The sequence below is a fragment of the Impatiens glandulifera genome, chromosome 9, assembly GCF_907164915.1.
Source record: "Impatiens glandulifera chromosome 9, dImpGla2.1, whole genome shotgun sequence".
In the NCBI taxonomy this organism is placed as follows: Eukaryota; Viridiplantae; Streptophyta; class Magnoliopsida; order Ericales; family Balsaminaceae; genus Impatiens; species Impatiens glandulifera.
In genome coordinates this window covers 29,643,440-29,663,651 of record NC_061870.1, presented here as the reverse complement: position 1 = coordinate 29,663,651, position 20,212 = coordinate 29,643,440, and the positions used below count along the sequence as shown (strand labels likewise).

Genomic DNA, 20,212 nt, shown 5'->3' with positions numbered 1-20,212 from the left:
CTTTTTTAAAATTATCAAAAAACATTACTTTTTAAATAATAAATGTTATTTAAAAATTGTCCTAACTAAAATATCATTTATTTAAAATCAATGCCCCACAAAGCTTTTTTAAATATATCAAATTTGTTTAAATAAACCCAAACTAAGATAGTTTTTTTTCCCCTCTAAATCTCTACTAAAATTATAATTCTGAAAAATTGTTATTTATGATAATACTTTTGCTAAGAAAATTAAAAAATGAAACATCTTAAATAAACAAAAATAAATTCATACATTTAAGCTACTTTGCTTTAATGTTAGTTCTGAAATTTAATTTGCATTTACCATTTCTATAACTGCAGAGTTAACTTCTTCGGTGCGCTTTCTTTCTCTCTCTCTCTCTCTCTTCATTGTGCTGAACGCCAAGTTGTCGTCCAAATCAAACCTTCTTGTCCTGTTCGTTTTGAATCCTCATTCGTTATTCTACGTTTTCGCATTTCTGCCGCGCTGTGTAGAGAGAGAAACACATACACAGAGAGATAATGGCGAAGGAGAAGAAGAAAGAAGTCATCAAGTTGGAGCGAGAATCCGTAATTCCAGTTTTGAAGCCGAAACTGATCATGACCTTGGCTAATCTTATTGGTAATACCTTATCTCTACCGTTTTTCAATCTTCCATTGGTTGTTTCATGATCTCTTTAACCTATCACTCGAAATCGATAATTCCTGTTACTGTTAATTTATCATTCAGGACGTTTGCTTTAATTTATTTTCAATAGGCCAAAAAATGAGACGTCCTATTTGGTCCTTTTCACCTTATATGTTTATGTTCTATGACTTGGTTGGTATGAACTAGTTTACCATGACTTAATTCCAATGCCTAATGTGGTAGTTTCACTTGAGAATCATTTTACTAAAATTGGCTTGCTGTACTGACAAAAGTACAAAATTAGACACGTTTGTCATCATAGTACCACCTAGGTTGCAATTCACAAATTCTATCACATAGTTTCTGTATAATAGAGAGTTCAAATGGATCTCAATGCTTGAATTTTCTGCAGAACATGCTTCTGACCGGGCTGAATTTTTGAAGCTTTGCAAGAGAGTGGAGTACACAATTCGTGCTTGGTATCTACTCCAATTCGAAGATTTAATGGTAGTCTCATGTTACTTCCTACAGTTTTCATAATAGCTATTGCTTTTTTGGTTTAAAATAGCTACTTCCTCTGATTTCTTAACAAGCACTTGTTGTTATTGTAGCAATTATATTCTTTGTTTGATCCTGTCCATGGAGCTCAGAAATTAGAGCAGCAGAACCTATCTTCTGCTGAGATTGATATTCTAGAACAAAATTTCCTCACTTACTTATTTCAGGTATAGCATAACTGCTACCTTTCAGGTTTTCCGCACTTTCTTCCATGATATGTACACATGTCAGGAAAATGCTTCTGTTTATTTGGTTTTTGATGCTTGATTTTCTCATTGCAGGTGATGGAGAAGAGCAATTTCAAGATAGCCACTAATGAAGAGATTGAAGTTGCACAGTCAGGGCAATATCTTCTAAATCTTCCTATTTCAGTTGATGAATCTAAGGTCTGTTCATTTGCTTGTACCTATTACCTAGAATGAAAATTTGTTCCAATTTTGTGGTTGTAAATTCAAAATTTATATTCTTTGGTCATGTCTAATTTATTTGAATTATTTTACAAGTGCAGCTTGACAAAAAACTTTTGAAGAAGTACTTTGACGATCATCAACATCATAAAGATGTTCCAGATTTTGCGGATAAGGTATCTGTTTCGGTGTTTTTTTATATCTAAACAGGACCTGCTGTTTTAGTTCATGCTTGTTTCAAAGTATGAGAGTGGCATCAATTTTTTCATCTCTCTATTCGCTAAAATCTTCTTTGTTTTCACCTTAAAGTGGAATATGCATTTTAGTTCCTCATGTTTAACTTTCAGTTATGACATTGAATGATAGTCCGAATGAATGATGTTGGCGGGGGTATTTGATTAGCTAAGATGATGCTGAGTTCATCTATGTGTTTGCAGTATGTAATTTTCCGCCGTGGCATTGGACTTGACTGTACCGCTGATTTCTTCCCTTTGGAGAAAGTAGACATGCTTATAGGTCGTTTTTGGGGATGGCTTTTGAGAAAGACAAGGTGAGATAGTTACTTGATTTGTCAGAATTACTAGGCTAGTAGTAAAAGCTAGTACAACTCCTAAATGCTTGATTAAGTTTAGGTTCTCTCCACAAGCTTTTATCTAATTGCTTTGAAGCTGTCACTGCAAAATATTTTACTGTCTGCAGATTGGAAAGAGTATTTTGTAGAAAGCCAAGTGCAAGGCACGAGAAAGATCCAAAGAAAGACGATGACATCATTGAAGAGGAAGTTGAGATGCATGTTGAAAGAATACGTCTAGAAAATATGGAACTCAGGTTGTTAGTTATATTATATATTCCTATGAACATATATAATTCAAAATTTGTAACAAAATACATCATGGGGGGATTTTACCATGAATACATTCACTCTATCTAACTCTATAACCAAAACCCATTTTTACCATTGTATTCCTACATCTAGTCAAGGGGAATGGAATTAGGATTTCATTATCTCAATCGAAGTAATGAGCCTCCCATACTGTAATTACTGACTTTGAAACATTTGCTTTCAGACTTTTTAAGTATATGATAGCAGTTACTAATTATGCAATGGTCAGCACCCCATTATTCCTGCACCTCTCTTTCAATATAGCATCTTGTTGAGGAAATGCAAATTGACATCTAAAACAGTAAATGAAAGATTGCAATTTTAGTGTTTGATTCACCTAGTTTATTATGTTCCAACCTTTGCTGGAATGCCCATGAAATAGGTGTAGATCTTCTTATTCTACTTCACTTTTCCTCCCAGATTTTACCTTTGAAATTCTTAAGAAACAAAATAATTTTTATTGTGAATCATGTGAACTGTATTTAAGTGCATTGTCTGTCCCAAATATAATACGTCCTATTCATAAGGAAACTTTCCCTATACTGTCTTTTTTAAGACTTGTTGGAACTTTTAGTTTCATGATATTCATTATCCCAGTGCAACAATTCAAGAATGAGTTATATTTTCTTGGTTGCCAACCATCAGTTCTTGAAGTTCGTTTTGGCAGTTTGTGATTCCTTCAAAATACATTTTCCAGCTTTCACAATCTTCTGGGAAAGACTACCATCCAAGAACCAACCTTTGATAGGATAATCGTCATTTACAGGTAATCTTTTGAATCTTCTGTGGAAAAAACATCTTATGATTTGCACTTTTACTGCATGATTTGATATGATGTTAATTATAAGTTGAAGAAAGGCTTGGATTCTCTTGATAAGAACAACTCAAGAAAGGGATCACTGCACCCTAAATGCATATTGAGGTTTTTGTGGCATTTGATTTTGATCTTGTAGGCGAGCAGGTGACAAATCAAAGAAGGAAAGAGGAATATATGTAAAACATTTTAAAAATATCCCAATGGCCGATATGGAAATTGTTCTTGTGAGTTCATATGGCATTCTTTATTCCCTATCTTAAACCCATTTAGTCTCATTTTTGTTTTAAAAAACTGAAAAATACTAATTACTACCTACTTACAGCCGGAAAAGAAAAATCCAGGTCTAACCCCAATGGACTGGGTCAAGTTCCTTGCTTCTGCGGTTGTTGGTCTGGTCAGATAGCTTAAATTCGAATTTATTTTAATGATTAATGTCTTTTGGTCCATTTTGCCTAGATGCTTATGCCATGATTCTATTTGCAGGTTGCAGTAGCGGGGTCAATTGATATGCCTAAAAATGATCTCTGGGTCATTTTTGCCATCCTATCGACTGTGATCGGTTACTTTGCTAAAACATATTTTACGTAAGGAATTCTGTTGTTTAACTTGATTTGAGTTTACTACCTTCTTATTACTGGAGCTATGAGTCACCACAGATATGCTCCAAATTTCTCGTCATAGTTGATTTATTAGAAGTGGTTGTAGCCTTCCCTTCTTGTATTTTCTCTTTGTCAATAAGGTGAAAGCTGATCTATAGAATAAGACCTGAAGTTTGTCCATTGACTGTACATCCCTTGTGCTAGCCTCCTCTAGGGGCAAAAAGCTCTGGTCTAAACAAAAAACTCCCAACACATGTTATGTAAAGATTTGTGCTTTTGAACCTAGCCTGGTCCTTGTTTGATGAAGGGTTGTTTGGATTTTAATCTAATTAACCCGAATCCCATCATCAATCAAATCATTTGAATCTTGGACTAATATACCCTTGCTTTATATTTATAACATTTTAAAATATTAAATACAAATGATATTTTAGTCATTTAACCCTAATAATCCACTTTTTCATCAAACAAGATTTTTTTCCCAAAACAAATGTTTATTTTGGAAAGCCAACTTCATCAAACAAGCTCCTGGTCTATGTATCTTGCTTGGATAACTTCTCTTGCCAAATTGGATAGTCAAATTTTCTTTCAGTGATATATATATATACAAGAAAATAACCATTGCTATGATTTTAATAAACCTATGACACGGAGAACTTAGAGACTTAGTAGTAGTTCAACCTCATAGTCTGTTTGCAGCTAAAATGTTGCTAATATTTATGCCTGTAGATATCAACAAAACATGGCGTCATATCAGAATTTAATTACACAATCAATGTATGATAAGCAGCTGGATAGTGGAAGAGGAACTCTTTTGCATCTCTGTGATGATGTAATTCAACAAGAAGTAAGTTTCACCCAACTTTTGTCCAATCCCCTGGTTATTTTCAGGTGGTCTTTTATGATGGTGTTTCCTAATCAACATTCTCATGTTTACTAGAGAACTAATACACACTTGCAAAAATAATGAAATTAGAAACTTGTGTACAAATCTGTATACCCTGCTTTGCAACCATCCAGTCATCTCATACTTTGAAATTTTGTACAAATCTGCTGCTATCTAGTTTAAAAACTTAAAAAGCACCTATGAACATGATGTGCAGGTGAAAGAAGTAATTATTTCATTTTTCATATTGATGGAACAAGGCAAGGCTACTCTACAGGCATGTATTCTCATAACCTAATCTGATATAATTGACTCTTCTTTCACAGAATTGGCCTTTATAAAAGTTTGATATTTGTGTAATAGGAACTTGACCTTAAGTGTGAAGAGCTAATAGAAGAAGAGTTTGGTGAGAGATGTAATTTTGATGTGGATGATGCTGTTTACAAGCTTGAGAAATTGGGCATTGTTGCTCGAGTAAGATTCCTATTTTCATTTTATATTGCGTTGGTTATGGAGATTGTGCATTTCTGGTCTTTATTTTTAATTTTTTTGGGGGGACAGGATACAATTGGAAGGTGCTTCTGTGTTAGTCTTAAGCGTGCAAATGAAATTATTGGCACCACTACAGAAGAGCTAGTTCTTAAAGCTAAACAGAGCTCTGGTGCTGTTTGATGTGTCTGTAATGTATGGCTGCCCGCCGCCGCCTCTTTGACCAGAACAAGGTGGTGCCTAGTATTGTTGGTCTGACATTTATACTTGCCTTTTCTTGTTAGCCAAAGCTATATATCGATATAACAGTCCCAAACTTCATTAATCATGATACATAGTCCCATTTATTAAGTTGGGGTCATCTGTCTGAGGTAGTAATCCAATCTTTACAGTGTTTGGAAGAATAAAAATTGTTTGTGACAAATTCTCCAATTGTTGTTATTGAAAAGTTATTTATATTCAAAGCCACTTTAAAGAATTTCATTTTTATCAAAATGAGGAGGATATTATGCCTTTTTGATGATAAAGGGTTATTAGTTTTGAATGTAAAAAGTTAGTATTTCCCTCCATCACCACCTGTTGATCTCTTAGACATTGGACTCCCTGAGTTCCTCTTGTAGGTTCGATTTTATTTGTATTAGATATGATATTTAAGTTTTATTCAAAATTTAAATGGAATGATATGAAATAGAAATTCCGTCTTCTAGTCTCATGGTAATAAGAGGTGGATATCCAAACATCTCTGAGATCATGGATTCGAACCTTAAGATATTTTTTATTAATTTTAATATTAAATTATTATATATTTTTATATTATTTAATAAAAAAAATTACATTTCATGCATCATCTTTTATCTACAATTTTCTTTTAAATTATTTATTTTATTGCCATATTTTGTTTCATTAGTCAATGTAATTTTTTTTTTCAGGCCCGAAAATTAAGGACTTGTTTCATTAGAGGGTTTAAAAAAATTTAAATTATTTGAAAAATAATGATAAATGGTAATTTTGAGTGAGTTTTTTGATAAAAAATTTAAAAGGTATTAATATATATTGATAAAATAAAATTAATAATTAATAATAAAATATATTTTAGTATTTTAAATTGTATTTTAAATTGAATAATGTGACGAAAGTAGCGGGAACTCAATTTTTTTTTTTTTCAAATTTGAATTATTTAATAAATTTTAGTTAATAAATTATAAAAGATATTACTTAAACAAAATGGTAAATTATAAAAGATATTATTTAAACAAAATAGTAATTGTGACCAATTACAAAATTTAAATTTACAATAAGAGAAAAAAAATAAAAAATGTCTCGATGTCCGAACCGAAGTTTTGAGATGAGAGGATTGGCAGTAGTACATTTATTGCTACTACTATTGCAAAGGAAAGACCCCAAGAAAGAAGAAGTTCGTCCATTTTCACCAACCTTCAGTATCCAACACTTGTCCCCCGCTCTTCCCCCAACTCCCACTTCCTACCATTTAAGCTGCGATTGAAACTTTTTCATATTAACTTCGATCGAATTTTAAAATCCTTTATGGGTTTACAATAGATATGACAACAACCCAGGAACCGAAACAAACTTTACTTGAAGAGGAAGTGGAGAGAGGGGAGATGATGCTGATTCTATCATAAAGAAAAAAAGTTACTGGTTAATCCGATTGCTTCTTGTTTTATTTTCTCAGATTTCAATGGAACCCGAATCAGGACTTGCTTCTTCTTCTTCTTCCTCCAGAGAACCCCCACGGGTTTGTCCCCCCTCCTGATCTGTTTTGCTCTTAATTGATTCTTCTGGGTTCTAATCATTGTATGTTTTATTTGCAGTTTTCATGGGTAATCTTTTCCAGAAATCTTGTCCTAGCATACCAGAGCTTTGGTGTGGTTTATGGAGACTTGAGCACTTCACCTCTTTATGTCTACCGGAGCATATTTGTGGGCAAGTTAGATAAACATCAAAATGAGAATGCAATATTTGGTGCATTTTCGTTGATTTTCTGGACACTAACATTGGTTCCTTTACTGAAATATGTGTTTATTGTCATGAGTGCTGATGATAACGGTGAAGGTAAGTGAGCATAACCACTTATCTTTGAACAACAACTATATGTTGATGAGCTCTGTATTGTAAATATGTAATACTAAATATAACCTGATTGGTTCAGGTGGCACAATGGCTCTTTATTCGCTGCTTTGCAGGCATGCAAAGTTGAGTTTACTTCCCAACCAACAAGCAGCTGATGAGGAGCTGTCTGCATATAGATATGGATCTGCAAGACGGGCTGTATCATCTTCATCGTTAAAGTTATTTTTTGAAAAACATAAAAAGTTGCGCACGGTTCTGCTTATTGTGGTTCTGTTTGCTGCTTGCATGGTCATAGGTGATGGTGTCATTAATCCTGCAATTTCGGGTAATCATGCAACTAAATATGATGTCTGGGAGATTGTATGTATGGTTTAAGTTTATGTTTCTGGTGGAACATGAGTTGGGGGTTTGATTTGTATTACCATCCAACGAAGAACAACAACAGATAAAGTAGGTTTTTTAAAATGAGTATGTTACAAGATTAGAAAACAATAAAAACTCCTTTCTTTAATAGGTGCTGTCCTATCGCAGGCTTTGCCTAACTACTTGACAAGATTCACTTGCTTGTCATGCTTAGAAATTATAACATTGAGTTTGCATCTTCTATTGCAGTTCTTTCATCGGTGTCGGGGCTTCAAGTTTTGGAAGGGAAGCTGACAAATGGTGTTTAGTTTATCCATTCTGGTTAATCCACTCCTTTTTACGGGGAAATTCCATTTGCATCCTTTTAAATATGTTTGTTATTTTTACTGGGTGCAGATTTGGTGCTATTGATTGTCTGTGTTATATTAGTTGGCTTATTTACACTGCAGCACTATGGAACTCACAGGGTAGCTTTCCTGTTTGCACCTATCATTATCATCTGGTTGTTTTCTATTGCTGCAATTGGGCTCTATAATACCATACATTGGAACCCGAGCATTCTACGTGCACTCTCCCCATATTACATAATTAAGTTCTTCAAGGAGACCGGTAAAGATGGATGGATCTCTCTTGGTGGCGTTCTCCTCTGCATAACAGGTATTCAAGATAAAATCTGTTTGAGTTACAATTTAACTTGTGTGTCTGATACCCTAATATTTTCGTTCTTATCTAAATATCATTTTGACCTAGTGATGTCTTCCTCAGTTTCCATGTCTTTATCTGGTTGCAGGAACTGAAGCTATGTTTGCCGATCTTGGCCACTTCACCTGTTTGTCAGTAAGGGTAAGTTGCATTTCCTTTGACAATTAGCCTTCTTCCTGAAGCTGATTTTTCTTCTTCTTTTTTTGCAGCTAGCTTTTGCCTTTGGTGTGTATCCGTGTTTAGTATTGCAGTACATGGGTCAAGCTGCCTTTCTGTCTAAGAATATCTCATCTGTCTCTACCAGCTTCTATGATTCGATACCTGGTTTGTTCAATTCCATAATCCAAGAACATGCTCTTTTTTTTGTCATTGGCTCCTGAGGATTGTAATCTGTTGTCTTACCTACATGTTCCATTCTTGCAGATAAAATATTTTGGCCTGTCTTTGTCATTGCTACTTTAGCAGCTATTGTTGGAAGTCAAGCTGTAATCACTGCCACCTTCTCTATTGTAAAGCAATGCCATGCCTTTGGTTGCTTTCCACGGGTGAAAGTTGTTCATACTTCAAGGCACATTTATGGACAAATATATATTCCTGAAATAAACTGGATTCTCATGATCATCACTCTTGCTATAGCAATAGGGTTTCAAGACACAACCCTAATAGGAAATGCTTATGGTAAGTAGTACATTAATAGCTATTATCTGGTTGATGATTTAAAATAAGGATTTGTAATTGGAATGATTTGAATCCCCAGGGCTTGCCTGCATGACGGTTATGTTCATCACGACCTGTCTTATGGCACTTGTCATAATATTTGTTTGGGACAAGAATATTGTATTAGCTGCTGCATTCCTTCTGCTCTTCGGATCAATCGAAGGTGTTTATTTATCCTCTGCTATAATGAAAATTCCTCAAGGAGGATGGGTTTCCCTTGTGCTTGCTTCTGTCTTCATGTGCATCATGTTTATCTGGCATTATGGAACACGCAGAAAGTACAATTTCGATCTTCACAATAAAGTTCCACTGAGATGGCTTCTAGGATTAGGCCCCAACCTTGGTGTTGTTCGTGTACCTGGATTAGGGCTTGTATACTCCGAATTAGCAACCGGAGTGCCTGCCATCTTTTCCCACTTCGTCACAAACCTCCCCGCATTTCACTCGGTGCTGGTTTTCGTTTGCGTGAAGTCAGTTCCGGTTCCTTATGTTTCTCCAGAAGAGCGATTTCTTGTTGGTCGGGTTTGCCCAAGACCCTATAGGATGTACAGGTGCATTGTGAGGTATGGATATAAGGAAATCCAAAAAGAAGATGGTGATTTCGAGAACCAGCTGATACAAAGTATAGCAGAATTTATCCAGATGGAAGCAGTTGAACCGCGGTTATCGAACTCCGACAGTGCGACGTTTGATGGGAGAATGGCGGTTATAAGCAACAAGAAAGTGGGAAGTAGCAGAAGCCTGATGGTTTCAGAGGAAGTTGAGTCGGAGACTATGAATGCCAAGGTGAGTAGTAAATCGGCTACCCTTCAGAGCCTGGGGTCTGTTTTCGACGATGAAAACCCGCAGCTGAGGAGGCGCCGTGTTAGGTTTCATTTACCGGAGAGTCCTGGAATGGATCAGTCTGTTAAGGATGAGCTTTTGGAGTTGATTGAGGCTAAGGATGCTGGAGTGGCTTATATAATGGGACATTCTTATGTTAAAGCTAGGAGAAATTCGTCTTATTTTAAGAAGCTGGCTATTGACGTTGGTTACTCGTTCTTGCGAAAGAACTGTAGAGGCCCCGGTGTTGCACTTAACATTCCTCACATTAGTCTTATCGAGGTTGGAATGACATATTATGTTTAGGTATCTGCTTAAATCTGTTCGGAAATCTTACTGTTATATGCTAATATGTATTATGGTGTGTTTTATCGATTTCCCTTGTATTTTGGGCCGGTCTTTCTTTTACATCAATGTTGTTTTATGTATTAGGTTCTTGATGTTGATGGAAAATAGACATATTTGGTGAAGGCAAGGTAAAGTTACAAAACATCAATTAGTATTGCTTCAGTTGAGATGTGTAGACTGTAGTAGATGTTGTTGAAATGACTCCAGTTTTGTACTTAACCCTTCAATTAATAAAATAAACCTAACAAATGACATAATGTGTGTCGTGTCGTCTTTGAAGATTTAGGAGTTCGATAATTTGAAAGACGTGTTTGTAAAACTATTTCGATTATTTTCTGATTCATTATTTGATTCGAAAGAAATTATCGAATATTTAAGGATGATTGCATTCATTCGATGTGTATCATTCGTAATATTATTATTACTCCGTATTTGGAGGAATTTTCGTTTGGGGAACTAATTGTATTAAACGTCGCTCCCACACCTATATCAACCTCCTAAAACGAAAAAAATCATGTTAACAACGTTAAACAAAATATATATATTTCAATTTATTAAAAATTTCAAGAATAAACCGGCCAAAAAAAATACTAATAATTTTAAAAAAAAAGTTTGACTTTTTACCGTAAAAGTTTGACTTTTGTGTTAATTTTGCATTACCCATTTAAAGTCTTTAGAAGTAGTTTATTAACTAACTGCTATTAATTAATTGATTTTATAATTAATCTATTATTAAGCACTATTATTATTCTTATTATAAAAAAAAAAAAAAAAAATCTTGTACGTGAATGACGCCTGTCACCTGATTCCTTCAAAGTTGCTCGTTTCAGAAATCCTTTTGAGAAGCTCTTTCTTCTCTCTCATCATCTTCCTCCATTGCCGATCCTCTCTGCTCGCCTCCATCCATCTCACGATCCGGGGCAGTAGAGTTCCTAAAACCAACTCTCAATACTGAGCTAGGTACGAAACAATACATGTTTCAAGCTCCGGCTGCTGTTTGGTTGGTTCTCTGATTTCCTTTTTCCAATTTTGGGATTTTCTTTCTTCGCCTCAGATACTTACACAATAAGGTTCGTCTTTCAACCTCCCTTTTCTTCTTACTTTTACCAATTATCAACACTTTTGGAAGAATCTGAACAATGTAGGGATAAAAGGGTAGGTTTCAGAATCCGGATCAAGCTTTTTTCCCCCCGATTCATGCAATTTTCATGTAGCTCAATGATTGATGCCCTTGATTTAATGTCTATATTCTCGATTATATGGAAAATATTTCACCGATCTTTAATGTCTTTTACCATAGCCCTCCCTCCCTCTATAGATCCAAAGCCTTAATTGTACTGTCCCTAGTGCTTATAGAGATTAGAGATATTACCCATTTCCACCACTCTTTCTTTTCGATGGCAGGTGAATAATATAATGATTTCTCAACCCAAAGAAAACTGCTGTCTTCCTTGTCAGTGATTGTGATGGATGCAAGAAACCTTTCCATCTTTGCAGCTGTTTGTTGCTGTGCTATAATAAGTGACTTTCCAAGGGCATCATTGCATTATAGCAACATTTAAGGGTTTAAAGAACATCTTTGGTCAATGGGGGAGTGGGTAATTGGAGCTATTATTAATGTATTTGGTAGCATTGCCATAAATTTCGGTACTAATCTTCTCAAATTGGGACATGATGAGGTAACATAATTCTTTCACTTTATAGACTGAACGTACATAATTCTTTATTATCGTATTTTACATTCTACAATGTGCATCTACATCGTCTCCATGCAACTTTATATAGTTTTTTTGTTTGAATTTAGGAAGCTAGCACGCCTCCCCACAATTATGACCCTTACTTCAAATCTTAAAGCGTTCTAAGTCCATGCAACTTTATGTAGTCTCAATACTAGTTTGTACAAACAAGTAAATGGTGAGAAAGAGAGCAGTCATTGTTCCAACTCCATTTTCATGTGTTAATACGATATTGCTTAGTGCACATTTTCCAGTAATTTGCACTTATGCAACTAAAGGATAATTACTTCTGTGATCTGTTGTGCATATGGAAGTTTGTATCCCAATTCCCATAGCATATATGGAAAGAACGAAATAGGAGAAATTTTGAAGGAAAGAGTTATGGGCCGGTAGGATTAAAGGTTTTCTTCTTCAAACTTTCGCATCAATCAAGAAGGGGATGTGCACCGGATGGGACTATCTCGATCTTATCATAATCTAACTTTATTGTATTTTTAGTTTTTTCTTTTCTTCACCCACTTTTTTCTGCAAACTGTTTAGGAACATTTCTTGCGTTCCAGTCTCGTTTACAATAAAAAGTTGACCTTTTAAAAAAAAAATTAATATAACAAATAAAAACTAATTGATGGATCAATTGCAGAACAATAAAATGAAAGAATGAAAGAGCTGACATACTGATAGAATACATGATAATACTGAGGCTACATAATGTGTTATGCACAGACAGTTACTAGGATTAAATGGACTTTGATGATCCAATACATTTAAACCTATGGATTGCATTTAAATCGGTAGGGTTAGAACTCCACCCATACTAATTATAGATTGGATTGGATTAACTCATTTGCTCACCCCTAAATTAGAGCATGTATTCTGAAGCTTTGGTTGTTTTGCATAAGCTGTGTGCCTCCAGTAATGGGTGTGATTCATTAATGGTACATTTTTTTCTTTAAACTGTCTCACATTCAATAATTTGTTTGCCATATTAACTGCAGAGAGAGAAGCATTCCACGACTAGTCTTGATGGATTAAACAGAAAGATGGTAATGAAGCCCATCATATATTTCCACACTTGGAGAATAGGTACTGTTCATTTTGTTATTATCTTCTTCTTCTTTTTATTTTTTTTTCCTTTGCATTATTTATTATTTATTATTTATTAATCTTCATGTCTGAATAACTTATTGAGCTATATCTTGGGCATGCAGGAATTTTATTCTTTGCTCTTGGAAATTGTCTCAATTTCATTTCATTTGGATATGCTGCTCAGGTCTGCACGAAATGCTATACTTGTCTCACTCTTCCTTCTTTTTACCTTTGGTCATTAGCTGCTTTTTCTTGATCAGTTCTTATCTACACATATTGCAGTCACTTCTTGCGGCTTTGGGATCGGTTCAGTTTGTTTCCAACATTGCCTTTGCTTATTTTGTATTGAATAAGATGGTTACTGTCAAGTATGTTGCTTCTGCAGTTGGTACATCTTCTTAGTTGAAGTTCGCTAGGAGTTCTCTTTTTTTTTTTCCTTTCTAAGTTTAGTATGAACAACATTGCTTGTTTGACAGAGTGCTTGTCGCCACAGCTTTTATTGTCCTTGGAAATATCTTTCTTGTTGCTTTTGGAAACCACCAGTCCCCTGGTATGTCAGTTATTTTGAGGATGAAGTTTTTTAATTCAATGCTGGTTTATTTTTGTTTTTTCTGGAAATTAAACTGCTAGTTCATTTCTTGATAACATTGCTATCCTGAGGATGAAGTTCTTTAATTCAATTGCTAATTAACTTGTAGATAACATTCTTCCTGATTCATTCCATTTGTATTGAATTTAGGTTGAATGCTACTTAATACTATGCATGTACATCGCCAAGATCTTCTTATGGCTTTTGTTGCAACTTCATGCATAAGTCATGATCTAATTGGTAAAAGAAAATTATAAGTGCACAAGGTTCCTTGGTGTAGGGAGTCTAAATTTTGCCAAATAAAATGGGATTGATGCAATAATGTTTTAGAAAATTCTTGATTATCCTATTATAGGGGTTTTGAAGTACAAGAAGTCCAGCACATTGGCTTATAATTATAATCTGATGAAGATGCAAGTTCCTTTTGTGATTGTACTAGTGTGACATAGTAGTAGCTTTCAGAAACCCTTGGTACCCACCCATGTCTGATTATACTTTTTTTTTGTGTGTTTCATATTTGAATACAATCTCTAGTATTTAGAATATGTTCATTAGACTCTCACCTTCACTATATCCACTTTGATCAAATTTCTAGGTAATTTACTTTTCTTCTAGATGTAAAAATGACTATGCTCCCTGCTCAAACAGTTTACTCCCTATTGTAGCCCATAGATTGTATACTATGTAACATTGCTTTATTGTTAAATTCTTTTTGGTTAGATTGCTGTATGTTTGTTGGTCAAGTAAAATAACATGTCCATTTTTTTTTATTTTTTTCAGTTTTCACACCAGAGGAGTTGACGGAGAAGTATAGCAACATCAATTTCCTTCTTTACTGTGTCATTTTGCTTTTCATTGTTCTGTTGCATCACTTGGTGTACAGGTGAGAGCCGATGCATAAGTTTATGATAATGTGAAGTTTGCACATGGTGATAGAAAAGCTTGATACTGTACATCTTAGATCCAGCTGAGATCTTTCTTGTACAACTTATCTGATTTATTGTCCATGTTCAAAAATGAATAATTCAGGAGAGGAGAAATACTGGTGGCAAATCCTTCATATGAACTTAAACCTTATTGGAAAATGCTGTTTCCTTTCTCATATGCTGTGGTGTCTGGTGCTGTTGGATCATGCTCTGTTCTTTTTGCAAAATCTCTGTGAGCTCCAGTGTCGTACATATGTTCAAGTTTAAGTATATTATAAGGTAGTAGTCACCCTCATGATCAAACAATTTTGTTTGCTGCAGCTCTAATATGCTAAGGCTTTCCATGTCTAGCAGCTATCATTTACATAGCTGGTTCACATATTCCATGATTCTATTATTTCTTAGCACAGCTGGATTTTGGGTAAGCGCTAAATAGCCTGATCTATTTTGAGACCACTAAGGGACCTTAAAGATTTCCTACTTCATCCCTGAACCTTTTTGCAGATGGCTAGATTAAATGAAGGCTTATCATTGTTTGATGCAATACTTATTGTACCCATGTTCCAGATCGCCTGGACATTTTTCTCCATTTGTACAGGATTTGTTTACTTTCAGGAATATCAGGTTCTCCCTCTATCATTATTTATTCCTACATTTGAAAACATTAACAAGGATGGCATTCCGACGGGTACCAGAAGTAACTGTGAAATTTCACAGGCTAACCCGTCCCGACAATCAATGGGAAATTATGTTGGTGTTCTAGAATTGCTTGAGATACTTTATGTCATATTCTTCATTCTTCACAGTTATATTATACATAGCTTTATTCTTCTAGTGTGACGTGAAAGAAAATAATTTAATATGTAGTTTGGAAAGTTTCTAAATAGTAAAATAAATAGATGAACTTGTTGCCTATTTGATACTAATTTGTGAAATTGGAGGGTAATGTTGGGATTTTCAATGTCCAAAGGTGGATAATGCTTGACATAAATAACATACGAATCTGTGTGCCAACACTAGCTGGCACAATACAAAGGCGTTTTCGGCATATTTTTTGTTCTAATGATTGTTAATCATTTCTGATAAGTTGTTGGCAGAACAGTTTTTATTAGTTGTAGCATACCAACTTTTTTTGTACTCACAGATTGTTATGTAAGCAGGTATTAGATAATTTAAGGTCAACAATGTTCATAATAGGAATGATATCAGTATTCGTTGGAATTTCCTTATTGGCGCCAGATGATGCAAAAGGTAATTAGATAGTCCTAACAATGCCTCAAATTGAGGGGATGATATTGTATAGTCCTTAACTTATGGATATCTTCAGGAGGTGAAGTGAAGGATAGTTCTCCATTGGTTACAATTGCATCTTCAAGTAGTCCTGCTGATACAGACAGGTGAAGCTGATATATTTGTGTCGCTTGAAGTTGTCCCACGTCTTTCTCTTCGTCATATATTTGTCCGGTATCATCATCATCATGTATATATAACATCAGCTTGTTATTCATGGTATTGATTGTAGGCTTTTGATGAGAGAAGAAAAAGGTACATATACACTCCGGCAAGTAATGCATATGAAAGCTGTTGATATAGCAGTCAAGGCAAAGGTCCTCACATTAATGAACCCTGCAAGTATTTTTTTTCTTTTTAAGTGATTAATTCTTATGAGTTTTTTCTTTGTAGGCTGTTTGCTCATTGTCCTTGGGTCTAGGAGAGGACTCCATCAATGCATCTTCTGTTCTGGTGATGCCTATGGTTTCGTCAAAGATAACTGGATTTAGAGGTAATGGTTTTGACCAAGTCAAGCTTTTATCGACTAAAGGAAACGGATGGGGTAAGATCTCAGAAGAGGAGGATGATGATGATAGCATAGAATTGCTGGAAACGAATTCAATGCTTTCTTAGACCATTGATTGAGATCTGAAAGTGATGATGATATAAATACATATACCACTACTATGGGCTTTATTTTAACAGCACTTTGGAAACAAATTCTTTTTCTCCTGTAATTATTATTTACCACGAGGAATCAGACATTGGAAAGAACAGATCAGTATCTGGGTTTGGGTTTGGGTTTGGATGCGATCGACATTGTTTCTGGTTTAGTGAGTGCCAACCAACCAACCGTCTGTTCAGTTATGTTAGTCAATGGATTTCCCCTATTGTGTGATATATGATTGAAATATTTGTGCTTAATAACTTCTATTGTGCTCTGATTTGAATCTCCAATAATGCGAGAACTAGGTATTTGTTTGTAATGAAAAACCTTAACATTTGGTAATTTAATTGATAGATGTTCATTGACAAAAAGAACTCAGTTGAAATCAACATAAAAAAGGTTTCAGAAAAAGCTACAAGTTCTCTAAGGCAACAGATTGAAAGGTCTCATATCCCCAAAATACAGGAATTAGATTAATAAGATGATTGAAAGTCATACCCTCAGGATTTGAAGCTTACTAGAGAATGCTATAGCAACCCAATCAGGTTGCGAAGATGACCACTGAAGTTGCTCGACTTCTGCACCTGCAGTATAAGCAAGAATTGGATCCAAACCGCCCTCAATAGGTTGACCCATGGAAGACAAATCCCAAATTAGCGCCTGAGAATCGTCTCCGGCAGTACATATGTGGCAGGAGCTATGAGGAGCCCATGCAATGGCGTTCACACTAGCCTGATGCCTCTGTAGTTCCACGACAGGGAGAGTTGGAAAGCGGATATCAAGCACAACTACCTTAGCACTATCCATAATAATGGTAGCCATATACCTAGGATCCTGCTTGTTCCAGCCGAGGCGGACCAAGGGGGTTTCCGGCTCTGAACTCTCATAGATGATGGTAGAATGCTCCTTATCTCTAAGATCGAAAACCCTGACGGATCCATCGGCAGAGACGGATGCAAAAACGCCGACCCCGCCCCAGGCAATGTCATAAACCTCCTTATCATGAGCGATTAATTGAGTATCCACAGTCTCGCGTTCAATATCCCAAATCGTGCAGGTAGTATCGATGCTGGAAGTACCGACGCGTCTAGGTTCTGCTTCATTCCAATCGAAGGAAGTAATAGGACCGCAAAACTCACTGTTACGGTTAGTATTGAGTAGGCTTTTGAGTTCGACTCGATCTTCGTTGATTTTCCAAATGCGGAGGAAATCGCTGGATGTAGCGAGAAGGTCAGGCTTCTGGCATTCTTTATCTGGAATGAAGATAGCCTTAGTAGGAGGATAAGGATGCTCGAAGGAGAGTGTTGGATCGGAACGTATCTCTCCGTTGGAATCGTCTAGCTGTACAATCTCAACCCTATTTGAATACTGCTCAAGTAAACTAGCGATGGCTAAACGATACTTCTTGTCTCGACGGACGCTCCAATTCATAGCGTATATATGCCATGGAGCTTCGTATGTGTATATCTCCGATCGCCTCTGTTGCTCGTCTGATCCATCTTGGTTCGGGTCACTGTTCGCCACCATTTCTTCTAGAATAGATCGATCGATGATGACGAAGACGATGACTGCTAATTTTCTTGACCTTCTCTCTCTATATATATTATCTACGCGTTTACCCTTGGATATATATTAATATATTTTTTAATTCAAGAAATTCTATTTTATTTAAATAAATAAGTTGTTTATAAATTGGTTAGATATTTATAAATCTAAAAGTTTTGATGATGTTTGTTATTATTATTATTTGGGTAATTACTAATTAACTTTTTAAGTCAAATAAGGGTTAAGTAAATTTGACTTTTATTTAAAATTTATAATTTATAATAATGAGTTGAATTGTTTAACTTACTATTTTGTTAGACTCATTGGGGGATCTAGAATTTGGATTACAAATTTAGTTTAATCTAAACTAATAGAGCATGTGTAAACTAGTTTAAAAATGAGAACTTTAAATATATATATATATATATATATGTCTAATTAAATTGTATTTAAATTACTTCACAAAAAAAATAGGGCTCTACAAAATTTATCATATTTTTTTTTTCAAATCCAGTTTTAAATCTGAAAAAGTTTTTCCCTTAAATCATCTTTTTAATAAATTATTATGTGTGCTTGTCTTTTGTCTAACAATAATGATTATGCAAAATTTAAATTTTGATTCTAGACAATTATTATGTTGGTGTTTTCAAATGGTTGCTTGAGTTGATTATTTTAGATTAGTTATAATTATTTAAAGCAATTAACATATCATCAATATTGTTATTAATTTAGATTTAATCTGTTAAAATATCAAAATTTATTTTTGTTTTAAGTATTTTTTAGAAAAGAGAGATATAAATACAATTATTGTACCTCAATTTTTGTTGTTTTAGAGCAATTTCCTTGTCCAACTCAAATAATTTAGTTATCTGTACAAGACATAAAGATGATTATAATAATTTAATTCAAATAGTTAATTATTTCACTTCTTTCAAAATCAAAGATGTTGTTTCTTTGGATAAAATGTTATACATGGATGATAATTCCATAAAAAATTATATTATAATTAGTCGTTGTTGTATGTGTCACGAGCAGGTTGAATTGACAACCCACTTTTATATTGTCGAGTGGTGACTAGTATTTAGAAAATTTAGAGTATTTGTGGAGATTACTAGGATTTATTGGGTGGTACCTCAGTCTTTAGATAGTTGTTGAAAAATTTAGATTGATGCAGCTAACATGACAGACCTACATAATTGGGTAAACATCCCAATAATTTTTTGATAAACTATCTGGTTGGAAATAAATCGTAAAATTTTCATTGATCGTAGTCGTTCAATATGTATAATTCATTAATGCTATTATGATTATACTTTCTGTGATTTATTCCGAAAAGCCAAAAGTTAATTGTTTTTCTCAATAACTTACGGGCTCGATAACATATTTAGTAATGTTTTTTACTTTTTACATTTTGGTTTTAATTTTTTATTTTTATTTATTTTGTCTAAAGTAATGATTTTATGTGTTCAAACAATTATTATTATTTTTAATTTATATAACTTAAAATTTTTTTTTTTACTTAATTGTAAATTGTCAACTGTTTTCATTTGTCTATTAGGGCCAGTTTGTACTTATAATTAAGCTCCCGCATATGTTTGATTGAATTGAATCCAATTCATTGATAGAATTATAACAAATAAACAAAGTTCTTAAATAGAGTCAAATAAATAGGCGTAACTATGATTGCTTAAGTTTTTAAAACTAATAAAAAAAAATTCAATATATGAATTCATTTTGTAAAAATGTTTGAGCGTTCAAAATTCTTCACAAAAATTCATATATAAATTATTAATTCAATATAATATTAAATATAAACTAAATTATTTGTTATTAAGAATGTCAATGAGAGGTGAGAATATGTTTACCATCCTCCCCTACTTAAAAATCACTTGTTAGAATGGATGTCAATATGTTTATTTTTTCCAGTTCTTTATATTTTTTTGAAAAATTGTTAATAGTAAAAATGTTAATTTAAAAGACTAAAAAATCACAAATTTATTCTATTTAAAAGCATTTTGAATTTGAACGAATACATTATACCGATCCAAATATATTCTAATACGTTAATATTGTACATCAATT

General features: G+C 34.1%; 4 protein-coding genes across 4 annotated transcripts; 3 read left to right on the top strand and 1 right to left on the bottom strand.

The window, feature by feature from the left end:
• Positions 1-334: 334 nt before the first annotated feature.
• On the top strand, positions 335-5,721 carry LOC124915140. Its single transcript, XM_047455804.1, has 15 exons — positions 335-621; positions 1,040-1,134; positions 1,239-1,352; positions 1,467-1,571; positions 1,694-1,768; positions 2,030-2,142; positions 2,292-2,420; positions 3,173-3,241; positions 3,429-3,516; positions 3,615-3,686; positions 3,776-3,876; positions 4,621-4,738; positions 4,995-5,054; positions 5,141-5,251; positions 5,339-5,721. The coding sequence occupies exons 1-15, from the start codon at positions 522-524 to the stop codon at positions 5,447-5,449; spliced, it is 1,461 nt and encodes a 486-aa protein (XP_047311760.1). The 5' UTR covers positions 335-521; the 3' UTR covers positions 5,450-5,721.
• A 944-nt stretch (positions 5,722-6,665) lies between these two features.
• Positions 6,666-10,471, top strand: LOC124913951 (potassium transporter 4). The gene is made up of 9 exons (XM_047454396.1): positions 6,666-7,022; positions 7,099-7,339; positions 7,437-7,682; positions 7,970-8,020; positions 8,117-8,377; positions 8,511-8,563; positions 8,632-8,746; positions 8,846-9,100; positions 9,180-10,471. The coding sequence occupies exons 1-9, from the start codon at positions 6,966-6,968 to the stop codon at positions 10,265-10,267; spliced, it is 2,367 nt and encodes a 788-aa protein (XP_047310352.1). The 5' UTR covers positions 6,666-6,965; the 3' UTR covers positions 10,268-10,471.
• A 653-nt stretch (positions 10,472-11,124) lies between these two features.
• LOC124913813 (probable magnesium transporter NIPA8) lies at positions 11,125-16,839 on the top strand. The gene is made up of 14 exons (XM_047454231.1): positions 11,125-11,379; positions 11,714-11,988; positions 13,041-13,128; positions 13,254-13,315; positions 13,414-13,499; positions 13,608-13,681; positions 14,501-14,603; positions 14,750-14,878; positions 14,968-15,067; positions 15,151-15,270; positions 15,807-15,897; positions 15,974-16,043; positions 16,169-16,253; positions 16,330-16,839. The coding sequence occupies exons 2-14, from the start codon at positions 11,896-11,898 to the stop codon at positions 16,549-16,551; spliced, it is 1,323 nt and encodes a 440-aa protein (XP_047310187.1). The 5' UTR covers positions 11,125-11,379; positions 11,714-11,895; the 3' UTR covers positions 16,552-16,839.
• A 95-nt stretch (positions 16,840-16,934) lies between these two features.
• Positions 16,935-18,176, bottom strand: LOC124913814 (WD repeat-containing protein LWD1). The gene has a single exon (XM_047454232.1). It carries the CDS (start codon positions 18,110-18,112, stop codon positions 17,078-17,080), a length of 1,035 nt encoding a protein of 344 aa, XP_047310188.1. The 5' UTR covers positions 18,113-18,176; the 3' UTR covers positions 16,935-17,077.
• Positions 18,177-20,212: the final 2,036 nt, after the last annotated feature.